We start from the raw sequence: 14,773 nt of genomic DNA, 5'->3' as shown, positions 1-14,773 counted from the left end.
CCGTGACTATATTGAGAGAGTTCAAAATAAAAACCTAAATGTAAATTTATTTCACGATGTTTATGAAGATGCATGTTAAATTTCTCCAACTTACTTAACGATTTTCTCAAAAATCCACAATTTTTCAAGCCTTTATTTATCAATCAAACTTGCATGAACTCTTTTATTACATAGAAAAAGAGCTTTATTTGAACTGTGTACCCGTTCAAATAAAAATACTGTATGTCCCAATCGATTTTTATAATGTGGCAAGAGTTTATGTAAATTTTCATCCGTTCCGCTTTATAACTCACATGATTGCAAATTAAATTTGCAGTACGGTTCTTTTGGTGATACTTATGCAGTAGCATAACTAATAAGACAGTGGATATAATGAGGTGTAATTAATAAAAATAATATGTAGAATAATTTTTGAATATTCATAAATAAATATATTTACATAAAATTAATAGTAAATTGATAACAAAATAGCCATTAGTACAAAATAATTGAATTCAATTATTTAGGTTAGGAATATGTTTTTTAAAGCACGGTTTAGACGGTACAAGATATGATCAAAAAGGATCTTTAACAAAGATCTATTATAAAATATTTTTAATGACAAAATATTTTATAAAAGATGGTGTTTTCATTGTATAAAAGATTTTGGACAAAAATCATTCGATTATTATCAAAGATCTTTTATAAATCTAAATCCGGATCTTATTTAAATAAATTAATCATATGTAATAAATTTAGAAACATTTTCTATGAACAATGGATGGACCACATTCATCATATTCCAATTTTGATATCCACATTTGTTGGAAGGTTGTTAACGATGCTAAAATTGAACCTCCAATCCATACGGAGTATTTACGTTCGGGTGGTGCAATTATCTTAATTTTCATTGTTGGTGGAGCTAATGCGGTAATTTCTTTTTGCATACGGTCAGCAATACCTGGATACATAGTGGTACCTCCGGATAGTACAATATTTGCGTATAAATCTTTACGAATATCCACGTCACATTTCATGATTGATAAGAATGTTGTTTCATGGATACCATTCGATTCCATACCAATAGTTGAAGGGTGGAATAGTGCTTCTGGACAACGGAAACGTTCATTACCAATTTTGATCACTTGACCGTCAGGTAATTCGTAAGTTTTTTCTAAGGATGTTGAACTTTCCGCAGTTGCCATTTCATTTTCGAAGTCTAATGCTACATAACAAAGTTTTTCTTTGATATCACGTACAATTTCCCGTTCGGCAGTGGTTGTGAAAGAGTATCCACGTTCAGTAAGGATTTTCATAAGGTAGTCTGTTAAATCTCGACCGGCTAAGTCCAAACGTAAAATTGCATGTGGTAATGCATATCCTTCGTAAATTGGTACTGTATGTGAAACACCATCTCCTGTATCCAAAACAATACCAGTAGTACGTCCAGATGCGTAAAGTGATAGAACAGCTTGAATTGCAACATACATAGCTGGGGCGTTGAAAGTTTCGAACATAATTTGTGTCATTTTTTCACGATTTGCTTTTGGATTCATTGGTGCTTCGGTTAAGAGTACTGGATGTTCTTCTGGTGCTACTCGAAGTTCATTGTAGAAAGTATGATGCCAGATTTTTTCCATATCATCCCAGTTTGTAACGATACCATGTTCAATTGGGTATTTAAGTGTTAAGATACCTCTTTTGCTTTGGGCTTCGTCTCCTACATATGAGTCTTTTTGACCCATACCAACCATGACACCTTGGTGACGTGGCCGACCCACAATACTTGGGAACACAGCACGTGGAGCATCATCTCCTGCAAAACCGGCTTTACACATACCGGATCCATTGTCTACAACTAATGCGGCAACTTCTTCGTCACACATTTTCGATATTTTTGAGGGTTCACTTAAACTCTTACTTAAAACACAAAGAACAACTTAAGGTTGTTACTTAAGTTGTTTTCAAATTGGAAGCTACAGATAGAATGATGGAATCTCAGTGGTTTTTATATAATTTAAACAAAATATTATTGTATATTTTATTACATAATAAATCCCCACTTTATTTAATAAAAATATAAAAAATAAATAAAATATTAATATTTAATTAAAAATCCAAATAATTACGAAGCGCAACGTTATAGACCAAATTTATGAAGTTCATAACGCATTTATAATCGCGCGATTATAGAGAATGTATCAAGTTGTATAATTTATGATTTTAAATACTAATATCAACGAACCATTATTGTTATTAGTTTTTACTTCTATGTACAAATTATAATAGTATTGCATTTTGAATTCATTGTTGTCGCCCTGTCGGATTTTTTGGCTCCCCGTAATCTCGTATCAGTAGCGGATTTAAGCTATTTGCAAAAAAGTTGGCAGGCATTGCTTATTACGAATTGGTAAGGTAGATACTACCACACACTATCCTTCAATCTGCTTGCTCCGCTTAGCCTGTCTTTTTAATACCAGCTTTACTTTCATCTCTTGGATAATAAGACAGCTTTCTTGCTCAGATGAATCAGAGCTCGCTGCACTCGCAATATAGTGCAGGTATTTACACTCGGAAAACCGTTACCGCCAGATTAAGTATATACCAGTTGTTAAGTCTGGTTACTTCAAAAAATTAAATTTCATCCGAATCTGTTAAGTAGTTTTTGTATGATGCGTAATCAAACACACACACAGGTAACCAGATAACAGTTTTATAAAAGTAAACCAAGAAGATAAAGAAAATTTTATAAAACTTCTTTTGATTTTGAAAGTGCCAACAGTTGCAGACTGTTGTTGTGCTACTTTGTCTACAAGAAAAGCTACTATTTTATGAACTTTATACTCATATTCACATACTACGCCTTCCTCTGCATACTTTTGGATACATTTACAAGCAAAGTCTTTCTAGGCAGAAAAGGTCCAAAAGCAGGTGGCAAGTCTCCATTATCAGATCCCGCTCGTCAAGCACTACATCCTCTCGCAACAGACAGTTAGCTTACGTCCTACCCATACACGCTTTCTTGAAGGACAGGTCTGGCACATTATTGCATGAAAGAGTATTATTTTATGTCTAGCTAATGTCGTTCACACACATAGAGGTTGTTTGACGTTCCTAAGAATATATTTTTAAGGCTTTTTGCTATATTTTACATAGAAATATACTATATTATATGCGTGTTTATTGTTATATCAAATGGAAAGAAGGCCAAGCGTGAAAACAGTTTCATACCCATTACTTCTTCTTGTTTGGTTCTTCTTTGGTACCAATTAATTAATTAATTTGATTATTATGTATTTATTTATTTGTGTGTTTAGGGGAGAGTAGCCTTAAACTCCTTAACTTAAAAGAGTCAGTGTAATTTCAGCAACTCGTATTAAATAGGCTATCAGCAGCAACCCGTGGCTAAAAATAGGCTATAGAGAACTAATATATAAGTGATAAATATCAACAGTATGTAATTTAATTGTTTTTTTATTTTTAGGCAATTTTATTACAGATATGATATACAAATTGCATACTGAACAATATTATAAATCTTAATATTATTTTTCCTTAACTTGTTTTTTCCTAAGTAGTACATTTTTAGACCGTGAGTCTATTGTTCATTACCTAGCACTATAAGCTTTAAAATGAGGGGTAAATCATGGAAATTAATAAAGATTAAAGAAATAATTAATAAATGTCTAGAGAAATAATGTATAAGATATTTTAATTAAAAATATTGTTTGAAATTGACCTTATCAAATATTAAAATACTCGAATTTTTATAAAGATGAGGAAAAATTCAGAAAAATATTAGTTTGGTATTCCTAACAGCCAAGTAAAAATGTAACAAACTAGTCGTCAGATTTGATATTAAAATCACCGGTAATAAGAAAACCACTCGGTACGAATTAAGCCCCGGTACCCCAATAGGCAACTCTCCTCTATATATAAGTTGTAATCATAAAATTGCATTTGAAAGGATATCTCTCTGTACAAGTAATTCTTATCACAAAATAAAAAACGTTTCACTTGTGTCAATGTTATTAAAAAATAGTTGTATCTGTAAAATGTACCTGAGACATGCAATTTTTTTTCATTTTTTATTGCGGTGAAATTTTTTTTATAGTAAATGATTATCGTTTTATGATTTTACTGATTATCTGTCAAGATAATAATCAGATTAATATTATAATTTAGATTACAAACTAAAATTCCAATATGGAATGTTTTTGAATTACTTGCGCGTTGGTGTTCACTCAAGCATTCCAAATAAAAAATATTTTGGGAGTATGCAGCTAACTAATTGGCTATAGGACCAAGGCTGTGATGCTTGGATTGGAGATATTCTGAGAGTGTCAAATTGAAGCAGAAACTAAATTTTGAAACCAATTTGGTTTAAAAACCAGCAGAGAAAAAATCGAACATTTCAAATTTAGTATTAATTTAGCCAGACCAATTGAGCATTGCCTGCCTATTCACTGCATGGGTACATCCACGGCTCATATAATCATACTGCGCACACGATTCAGTCTCGACTCTAGCGTAATATCATTCGAGTCATCCGTCCTGCCAACTCTGGCCGATTAATTAGATTTATTTGCTGGCGAAAGGTTTTAGGGATTTAAAAGAAAAATTTCTAATTGCAGCAATATTGTTATTTAAAAAAGAATCAGAAAGAGATTTTTTTCTAGAACTTGACCTTCGACAATCAAGAGCTCTGATAGTTTTATTATAAAAATTAATTATATTAAAAAAATTTTAAAAGCTAGACCTAGTTGAACATTTTCCCGTTCATAGGACTGAAAAGTGATCTTACCGGATCATGACAGAAAGGATGATAAATCTTTTTTTTTTTTATGACAGAATGTGTTCGATGAGGCAGAATCAATTGCTCTGGCGAATAGGGGGATCTCGAAACAATTAAGGTAGAGTTCCTGGCATTATAAACAAGATGACTAGATTTGACAGTGACTGAAAATACTAAAATAGTTATGCTAATAATAAAGCTTGAGACACTCTGTACAAACCATTGATAGATGTTAATATATTAAAATATAAAAAAGGTTTATTTGTTTCAGAAATTGTTTTACTGACAAGTGGGTGTACCGTATATTATTAAAGCTCCGTCTATACATCTTAGACAAGTTCCTGAGGGTTTTTCCTCTGAATAAAATTCAATCTGAATACTATTATTTCAACCCGAATTTCTTAAAATCGAATAATATCGAACATCCAAAAAATGAGTTATGTAGATTTAAGGACGAAATTTTAGAAAAGACTTTGGACTATAATTATTACAATTTGACTACATAATATTAAGGATTCTTTGGTTTTTATCACCAAACTATGCCAATTTTGGTAATTTTTTTGGTTATCTTAGATCTAAATTTTTGTACGGTCTAATTTTCACTAAAAACATTTAAATCGCTAATTATTTTGCGTGAAATGGTTTGGCAAAACAAAACTATTAATTAAAAATCGACATTTTTTTAAATGTTAATAATTAAGAATACGTGTTTATTAATATCACGAATATTAACAATTATCCAATTTATATGCAGTTACAAATTTATTCAGACAATCGTATATTAATTATTAATTTTAATAAAAATTATTAAAAATTTAAATTTTACTTAAAAGTTTTTAACATGGCGGATGGTTAAAATAAGTGGACTATAAATATAAAGTGCAAAAAAAAAATATTATTTTTTAATTTAAAAAGTAATTTATTCAACTTATGATGGGTATAGGTATTATGTACCATTTAACTGCAAGAATTTATTTTTTATTGATTATACATTTATAACTTACTTATTATTATTATTATAATATAATCACTGATTATATAATTATGCTATTAATATTGACTTTATGATAGAAAGTAATTATATTCACGCCGAAAACGAAATCGAAAACTGTATATGTAATATCTTTAGCTGTAGGTCAATTCAGTTTTTTTATTATCAAGCCAGGAAGCGATTTTGTATTTTCTTTTATTAATATTTTTGATTATTTTGGGTCTTCATTACCCTAGATAATCCAAAGATACGAAAATCTGATTGGTTTTGCAATTAAACGACAAACTTCTGAGTTATTAATTGAAAGATATCACCGGGATCCAATTTTTCTTATATAGTTTTAGTCGAATTCTCAGAAACTGTTAATCTAATGCACTGAATTTTTTAATTAATTCATTAAGTTCGCAGTACTTATAAAGTTACGTATATAGAATAGCATATCCGATAAAATTTATAGAATAACAGGTAAAATTTCAAAATTTTGATAGGATGTAGAAGTTTTTTTCATCAAATTTTTCTTAACTATTTTGCATATATGTAGCTGAATAGTAGTGATACAGATTTGAATGTGCTCCCTCAAGGCTTGAGTGGTCGCAGACTTGCCAGAAATCATAGACTTCAAAAACCTCACTGGGAAAAATCTATAACAAAAAATTTTTTTAATTTATTTTTTCACATTTGATGAAAGCTTAATCACTACTTCAATCATAGTTTATACGAAAATAACGAGCTATAGATGTTTAAACTTTATTATTTTTAAAACCTGGTCCACCAGTGAAAACGTGTTCTTTTTTCGTCGAGTTCTTCATTAAAATATACTGTCAGCTATCACGCTGTTTTTACTTTTTCATTTTCAATACTTTACCATGCATATGGGCCAACATTCAAACCCTGCGTTAATTTTGGAACACACCCTTTTTTTACAGTATATAATTAATTTTATTGTAAATTTCCAATACAATAATTTACTGAATCAGAAAGCTATTGGTCTGGACTCTATATATAGTCATGTTCGCCGTGACTTGTTGCCACATATGCTAGTGCCTCCAGAAGGCACAGTTTATAAAACATCTGGGCAAATCACTAACCAAACGAGTTTGCAACCAAACAGAAATTTAATACATGCGAAAAATTCTAAAAAAAAAACACCAAAAAATTAGTTAGAGCGTTCGGCCATACGCTTAGATCTTATTTCATGGGACGCTCGGGAATATCTAAATTTATAAATAAATCTTAATTCTTCAGGTAGTACCTACGAACACCAAGGCTATTTTAGATTAAGGGTTAAAAATAATAGAAAATGGAAAAATATAGCAGATAAATTATAGCCAAGTACAAAGGCGCAAGGCTAACGTGGCTCATTGAGCAGACTCAGAAAGACATACTCGTAGGAACGGTGCTTTTTGATTACTGAAGACTCAAAAGATATCCATTCTTCATGGGACTGAAGAGTGATCTTACCGGATTATGACAGAAAGGATGATCTTTTTTCCTTATGACAGAAAGTGTTCGATGAGGCAGAATGAATTGCTCTGGCGAATAGGGGGATCTCGAAACAATTAAAGCAGAGTTCCTGGCATTATAAACAAGATGACCAGATTCGACAGTGACTAAAAATACTAAAATATACGAGCACCAAGGCTATTTTAGATTAAGGGTTGAATGTAGACGAAAAATAAGAATAAAATTTTTTAATATCTGTCTTGGTTTTCGAAATATCAAAAGCTAAATAATTAAACAAAATTTCCAATTTTCGATATTTTGAAAATTACTCCAGATATTGAAAAGTTTTATTCTTACTTTTCGTCTTATATTGTCAACTTATAATTCATCATCAAAATTGAAAATATATTAGTATTTTTGAAACCGCACCTAATTACGTTTGTACGCCCGTCTTTCCTAACGTCCTTATTTTAGGAACTCAAGTGTAAAGATGGTGAATGTCGTTTCTATGAAAAAATAAAAACAGAAAAGTTTAAAACTATTTCTAGTGAAACAAATATAGGTAAATTTTTGTAAGTTTCGTCTAAAGGAGACGAAATTGCTTTTTTGTTTGCATTGCTTTAACGTATTATTTTCTTAGCCGATATGGAAATGACAATGGATCTTCTTCAGTTTATTGAGACAGACCACCCGTCACTTGTAAAACCATAAGAAACATTTTTAAAGCTTTTTATTACTCACGCATAGATTTAACAAATTCTTCATTATTTTTCAATAAATTTCTCAATGTTTAAGTTTAATTAATATTTAACGTAAATTATATTATTATCCAGTCCACAATAAAAAATTCATGTCCTCATAAAGAAAGGTACGTGTTAATTGTTGAGTTTTAAAAACACAATTTTTTAAATTTTGTCTCTGTAGGAAGCCGTTCGTACCTACTTATAAACATAATTATTTAAATATTTACACCATAGCAATCTCTTTCATCGTTAATATAAAGCTTCAAAAAAATAATTAGCATAAAATCATTTATCCGAAACTAATAATGGGCTACCTTAATTTATCTATAGAATCATGCTTATCTTATCTCTAAATATGCAGTTTATACTACATAACTGTTTTAAAATTGCCTATAAAATTATGTTTTTAATTGCAATATAAATGCCTAGAAAAATATGCCACATATTTAATTTTTTGATAAACAAAAATTATTTGGATTTTAATCAAAATTTATCTATTATCATTTAATATTTTAGTGAGTACTTAATAAAACGTCCCTATTAAATTAACAGACTGACTACCTTCTTAGCAAAACTTTTTATTTTTATTTCATATGATGAATAATATATACATAACCTTTTGCTTGAACACCATGACCAAGCAAAATTCAAGGTAGGACGCCCGCAATTATCAAGTTCTTCTAGAAAACCTGTTTTAGAAATCTAATAACTGTAGTAATTGTAATGGTATACCTAATTTATCCTGATTGAATAGTACATAGATAAAAGATTTAGTGGAATAGTATTTACGGGGGTATTTTTTAATAAGGGCGTATGTGTTCCCTATCTATTCGATTACTTTTTTTTCTAACAGACACAGCTTAGTATCTGGGAGAAAAAACTTATTAAATAATCCAAAAAAATAATGTGTAGGTATACCCAAGAAAATATTGAACGTTTTTCAAGTTCCATTGATATCGGATTTGATCATTTCCTAGATTAGTGCAGGTTTATGCTACTTATCTCTCTACAGGCAATTATATAATTATGCACTGACTTAATTTAAACTTACCTATAATCTCGTCTTATTAATTTAACACCGTTTAAAGAATCTTACCTTTGATCCATTTAGTCACACCTTTGTAGGTAGCTTAATTCTAATATTTACTAGGCAATTAAATTTCAAAAAAGAATGTTTGGTAAACCCGAAATTCAATTCGAAAGTGATCGCAATTATTTTGACATTTTTAAAGTTGTATAATAATTAAACTTAAAAAAATAAACTGTAAGAAAAAAATGTCAAAGCGAAAATAAAATGCATGGGAATTATTTTTTTCCAAGTTTAATTGAACTGATAATTTAAATTTTACATGCTATAAAATGTATATTAAAAGTATACAAAATAAATTACTATAAAAAAATACATAAGATTTTTGTTTTATTAAATAAAGTAACAGACTAACAAAACTTAAAAAAAAATATGAAAAGATTGACGGTAAAAATGAAAATTAACGAGATAAAAGAATAAAAACATTTTGAAATTATGGAATTTTAAATTTTATTTTTGAAAATTTAAAAGCCTATAATAGTAGATACATATTTATATGAATAATAAATTATTAAATGTGAAAAAAGTGTGCTATAATTTTTTGTATTTTGATGTTTTTTTTTAATTATTTAAATATGTAAATATGGAATGAATGATTAGGATGCAAAAACACAAAATATGACAAAAAAAAATTAAATATTTTACATTTTTTTTTATTGATTTTTCCCATAATATTTTTTTGTTTTAATATAATAAATCTAAATAATAGTAGTCTTAGTGTCAGCACAAAAATGGGAATAAATTATTACAAATTAAGATAGTAATAATAGTAATACTTTGGCTAGTGCTTTCGCCCGCCTCTATTATACAACAGACGTAAGTAGACATGGGGGCCTCTCGTCTTGGTAGATTTGGAATGGTATGAAAAAAACGTATTTGTTGATTCAGTCGCGCCTGCTTTTTAGAAGCACTTTCTGTGTACAATGGATGGACCAGATTCATCATATTCTTGTTTAGAGATCCACATCTGTTGGAATGTTGATAAGGAAGCCAAAATTGAACCACCAATCCATACGGAGTATTTTCGTTCTGGTGGTGCGATAATTTTAATTTTCATTGTTGATGGAGCTAAGGCAGTGATTTCTTTTTGCATACGATCAGCAATACCTGGATACATAGTGGTACCACCAGATAATACTGTGTTAGCGTATAAATCTTTACGGATATCGACGTCACATTTCATGATTGAATTGTAAGTTGTTTCATGGATACCACATGCTTCCATACCCAAGAATGATGGTTGGAATAATGCTTCTGGGCAACGGAATCGTTCATTTCCAATTGTAATTACTTGTCCGTCAGGTAATTCATAAGATTTTTCTAATGAGCTTGAGCTAGCGGCTGTTGCCATTTCTTGTTCGAAATCTAAAGCGACGTAGCAAAGTTTTTCTTTGATATCACGTACAATTTCACGTTCGGCAGTGGTTGTGAAAGAGTATCCACGTTCGGTGAGGATTTTCATAAGGTAGTCTGTTAAATCTCGACCAGCCAAATCGAGACGGAGGATAGCATGAGGTAATGCATAACCTTCATAAATTGGTACAGTATGTGAAACACCATCTCCTGAATCCAATACAATACCAGTGGTACGACCAGAAGCATACAATGATAATACGGCTTGGATAGCTACATACATAGCTGGTGTGTTGAATGTTTCAAACATAATTTGTGTCATCTTTTCTCTATTTGCTTTTGGATTTAATGGAGCTTCTGTCAAAAGAACTGGATGTTCTTCTGGTGCTACTCGAAGTTCATTGTAGAATGTGTGATGCCAGATTTTTTCCATATCATCCCAGTTGGTAACGATACCATGTTCAATTGGGTATTTAAGTGTTAAGATGCCTCTTTTACTTTGGGCTTCATCTCCTACATATGAGTCTTTTTGTCCCATACCAACCATAACACCTTGATGACGTGGGCGGCCTACAATGCTAGGGAATACTGCACGTGGTGCATCATCACCAGCAAAACCGGCTTTACACATACCGGATCCATTATCTACAACTAATGCAGCAACTTCTTCGTCACACATGTTGAATTAGTACTGCAAAAAAAAGAAAACGCAACAAATTAATCACTATTTCACACAAATTATTTTAATTTAAAATTGGGTTATCAATGTCAAAAAAAAATTTTAAATGAAAGTAAAATTGAAAATATCCACTGGTATGAGAAAAAACATTGACCTTCAATGTCTATACTATTGGCACATTAACAAATATGTAATATACGTTGAGTGGTTGAATGACCCCACCCAATTTCACTCGACTATATCGTTTGCGTAAAATCATTACACATTTTTAAGATTCAAAAAAAAAAGAAAAAATAAAACTTGAATGAAATTTTTTTTTTAAATTCAGCCACACCCTTAATTTTATAATTGCACAAAATAATTTTCAACTATTTTTTCAAAAAGATTTTTCACAGTAAAAACTAAAACGATAATCCAAGTGGGTAGAAACAAATTCGAAAAAAATTATCACAAAATCACTTTAAATTTCTTTTCAAAAACTTGATTTAAAAAACTTACTTTATGTATAAAAAATTAAATATATAAAAATTTAAAAAATGTCCAACGACACACAACTATATTTGAAATAGTACGACTAATATCACAAAGGATTGAGAACTGAATGTCTGGCAAACGGTTGTGAATGTCCAATATAAGACAATCAGTTATCGTGTACCCCCTCTGATAGAACCGCGCTATCACAGCGCACAACCAATAGCAACAAACATTACCATATATGGTATTGCAATGCACATCGGACGAAGCACATCTCTCTTAAAATTCCCCATCTCTCTTTTGTTGTGTACTTTTAATTCTCGTTACAATTTTATCATAAAAACACACCACACGAGAAACATGAGAATCGAACTTCGATTCATAATCGCTTCTTTAGGTGTGTCATTCAATAAAAATCAAATATTTTTTACCACCATACATGGAATCATTCACAATTTTTAACCCGAATAATTAGAATTTTTTACTATTAAAAAATTATTGATAAGCTCATTAACTTTAAAAAATTAAACGGTGGGAGTAATTAATTTAACGTTAAATGTTTTAACATTGAAATACATGCATTTTATATTTGGAATCCATCCAAGACAGTTTTAAAACAACCACCTGATAATAATTTAAAACAACCTGCTTTAAATAACGATTCAACGTTTTTTCTCAACGCAGCATGCAGTCAGCATGCAGTAAAAAAAATATTTTTTTTTTAAATAAATTTAATTTTATTAAAAAAAACTACCAAATTTATTAAAGCAAATTAAAAATTAAAGATATTATGCAATTAAAGAAAAAAATTGTTTAAAACTTACCGTTTAGGTGATATGAACGTCACGAGACACAAGAGACTTACTAGAGAATGAAATAAGCCGGCCGGTTTGAGTGGAATCCGTGGTATAGAACTGCCGCTATGAAATAAACTCGTCCGGTATGGTAGGTACAAAATTTTCAAATTTTTTTATTATTTTTAAATCAAGAATAATTATTTGTAAAAATTTATTTTCAGACTGATTTTGATCGTCACATTTACAATTTTTCATAAAAAATTCCTTTTTTTAATAAAAAATAACAATTATTTTGTTACATAGCAACATGTACACCCCTATAAATTTATATAATAGAATCGACCATTTGAAAAAAGTGTATTCATTTGCCATGTGCACAACATAAAACAACGGTCTGTTACCATATATGGGCATAAAACGCACACTGAACGCTGATTGGTGTATTAGAAGAACACAGCGTGTCTCTGTGTGTATAGTCCATGGTCTAACCTCACTTGCAGTATGCCATAGTAAACTGACATTACTCACACATTATCATGGACAGATAACAAATATGAATATGAAACATATGTACTTATTTTTGTATCTTCCGTGTATACCAAACGAATCATTCGTTTTCAGTTCAATCATCAGTTTTTTTAAATAAATTTCAATGTTATTAGTCTCATTAACTAGCCATTTTTTGTTTTTTGCAATCTACATTTGTGGAAAACCTCAGCAGACAAAAATAATCAGCCCTAATTTAGTCATAAAATGTTACTCAGCTCTATATGGAATCTTGTTTATCTGACTTATGGCACAGTTTTCAATCGCAGTTTTTTTTTTCTTTTTAAATATAATCAGGTTAATTATAACTCTTTCTAAAATTTATTGTAAACCTAGATTTATGAACAACAAATGCTCAGCAGGCATTTTTTTTTATTTATTTTTGTATAAAAACCATAAGGTATTCATCACTTCTATTGTAAGCAAACCCTCTTGAGTTTAACCTTGAAAATATTAACTTTGAATATAATATTTTTAACTTGAAATTTTATTGATTCTTTATGATATGAGATATGCTTAAATTATTTTAAATATTTGTTTATGTTATAAACAAAATTTTTATGATGTTTAACCATTTTGAGTAATTATTACTTAACTAAGTAAATACTAGCTAGCTATTCTGAGCTTATGATGTGTGTTTTTTGGATTTGAGGCATTTTTTTCGTTTCATTTTATAAATAATGTATCTTTGAAGTTTTGTTTCGAAACAATTTTTCTAAGCAAGTGTTTTTTTTGACATTATTTATTTCTTTGATTTTACTGATAAAAGTTCATGTCTTGCCTCTATCTTCGCCATTATTTTTGTAAATATGATTGACATTTATGATAAAATTTTAAATTGGTTGCTAAAATCTTTCAAACGAATGATAGTAAAATAATAATATCCATAGTTTGAATTTTAAGGCTTTATTTTGTAGATGGGACTACAACTTTTGCAATTAGACAAATACCTAGGTGTATTAACTTTTGTTTGGAGACTGTTTTGTTACTGTTGTGTTCATTCATCAAAAAGGGGTCGAAGTAATAAATTTGTTATTTTTAAAAGGAAATACAAATATCCAATGCCAAAACTATTAAAAATTCTAATTATTAAAAATGAAAAATCTTCATTAACCTATATTTTCAATGATCCGATACTTTTATGACTTCACCACAAACTTAATTAGTTTCTGAAAATTCAATAAATTTTAGTTGTAAAAATAAAAATCAACGGTCAAGGATTTTGCATCTTATTTTTACTGTACAAATCAATCCTACTTTAATTTACCCGTCCTATTATTTGTCCATGAGTCAGCTGAAATCAGGACCAACTTAGCTTCTTATCTAAATGGATTTTAAATAGTGCCGGGATGTTTTAGTATTCAAAACATTTGTATACCAAGTTTCATGCTTTTTAGGAATCTATTGGACGAAAAAAAGTTTAAAATTTTGTACATACATGCAGTTAGAGTTAAGTGGCACAATCACGAATATATAAATAGTGCAAAAAATGAATTCAGATATTCACACGGAACCTTTTTACATGAGTCCGACTCGCGCTTAACAAGTTTTATTTAAGCAATGATAATAAATTGACTTTTTCTAGTTCTCAAACTTTTATGAAACAGTACATTATTACCTATTCCTTTCCCGCTACTCTGTGTATTTTATTATGAAGACGGGCGCATTATGGCTAGTAGCTCACAGTCGTCGAATATCTTAAGATTCCATTAGATGAAATTTTGTAATTGTGTCGAAAAAGTGGATTTGTTCTCAATTTGGCCCAATTTTTTCGAACACGAAAAATTATTATTTTAACAATTATAGAGATAATTAAAAGTCAAAATACAATAAAATGTTCCTTGATAAACAAACAACGTTCTTTGATAATTTTTATAATCTGGTAT

At 29.7% G+C, this 14,773-nt stretch overlaps 2 protein-coding genes and 1 long non-coding RNA gene across 4 annotated transcripts; 1 reads left to right on the top strand and 2 right to left on the bottom strand.

The window, feature by feature from the left end:
* Positions 1–701: 701 nt before the first annotated feature.
* Positions 702–1,943, bottom strand: LOC123295327 (actin, cytoplasmic A3a-like). The gene has a single exon (XM_044876635.1). The coding sequence runs from the start codon at positions 1,863–1,865 to the stop codon at positions 735–737; it is 1,131 nt and encodes a 376-aa protein (XP_044732570.1). The 5' UTR covers positions 1,866–1,943; the 3' UTR covers positions 702–734.
* A 7,755-nt stretch (positions 1,944–9,698) lies between these two features.
* LOC123294873 (actin-5C) lies at positions 9,699–12,520 on the bottom strand. Of its 2 annotated transcripts, none has more exons than XM_044876055.1 (2): positions 12,369–12,520; positions 9,699–11,082 (listed from the first exon to the last, which is right to left on the bottom strand). In XM_044876055.1, exon 2 carries the CDS (start codon positions 11,068–11,070, stop codon positions 9,940–9,942), a length of 1,131 nt encoding a protein of 376 aa, XP_044731990.1. In that variant the 5' UTR covers positions 11,071–11,082; positions 12,369–12,520; the 3' UTR covers positions 9,699–9,939. The 2 variants fall into 2 exon arrangements, with proteins under 2 accessions (XP_044731990.1, XP_044731991.1); XM_044876056.1 differs by lacking the exon at positions 12,369–12,520 and adding an exon at positions 11,569–11,715.
* On the top strand, positions 12,317–13,008 carry LOC123294874. The gene is made up of 2 exons (XR_006535122.1): positions 12,317–12,489; positions 12,563–13,008. It is a non-coding gene; the product is annotated as an uncharacterized LOC123294874 (long non-coding RNA).
* The last annotated feature ends 1,765 nt before the right edge of the window (positions 13,009–14,773 follow it).

This window comes from Chrysoperla carnea, chromosome 3 (assembly GCF_905475395.1).
Source record: "Chrysoperla carnea chromosome 3, inChrCarn1.1, whole genome shotgun sequence".
Lineage (NCBI taxonomy): Eukaryota > Metazoa > Arthropoda > Insecta > Neuroptera > Chrysopidae > Chrysoperla > Chrysoperla carnea.
Note: the sequence above shows the minus strand (reverse complement) of the source record. Positions and strands in the feature narration are given on the sequence as shown.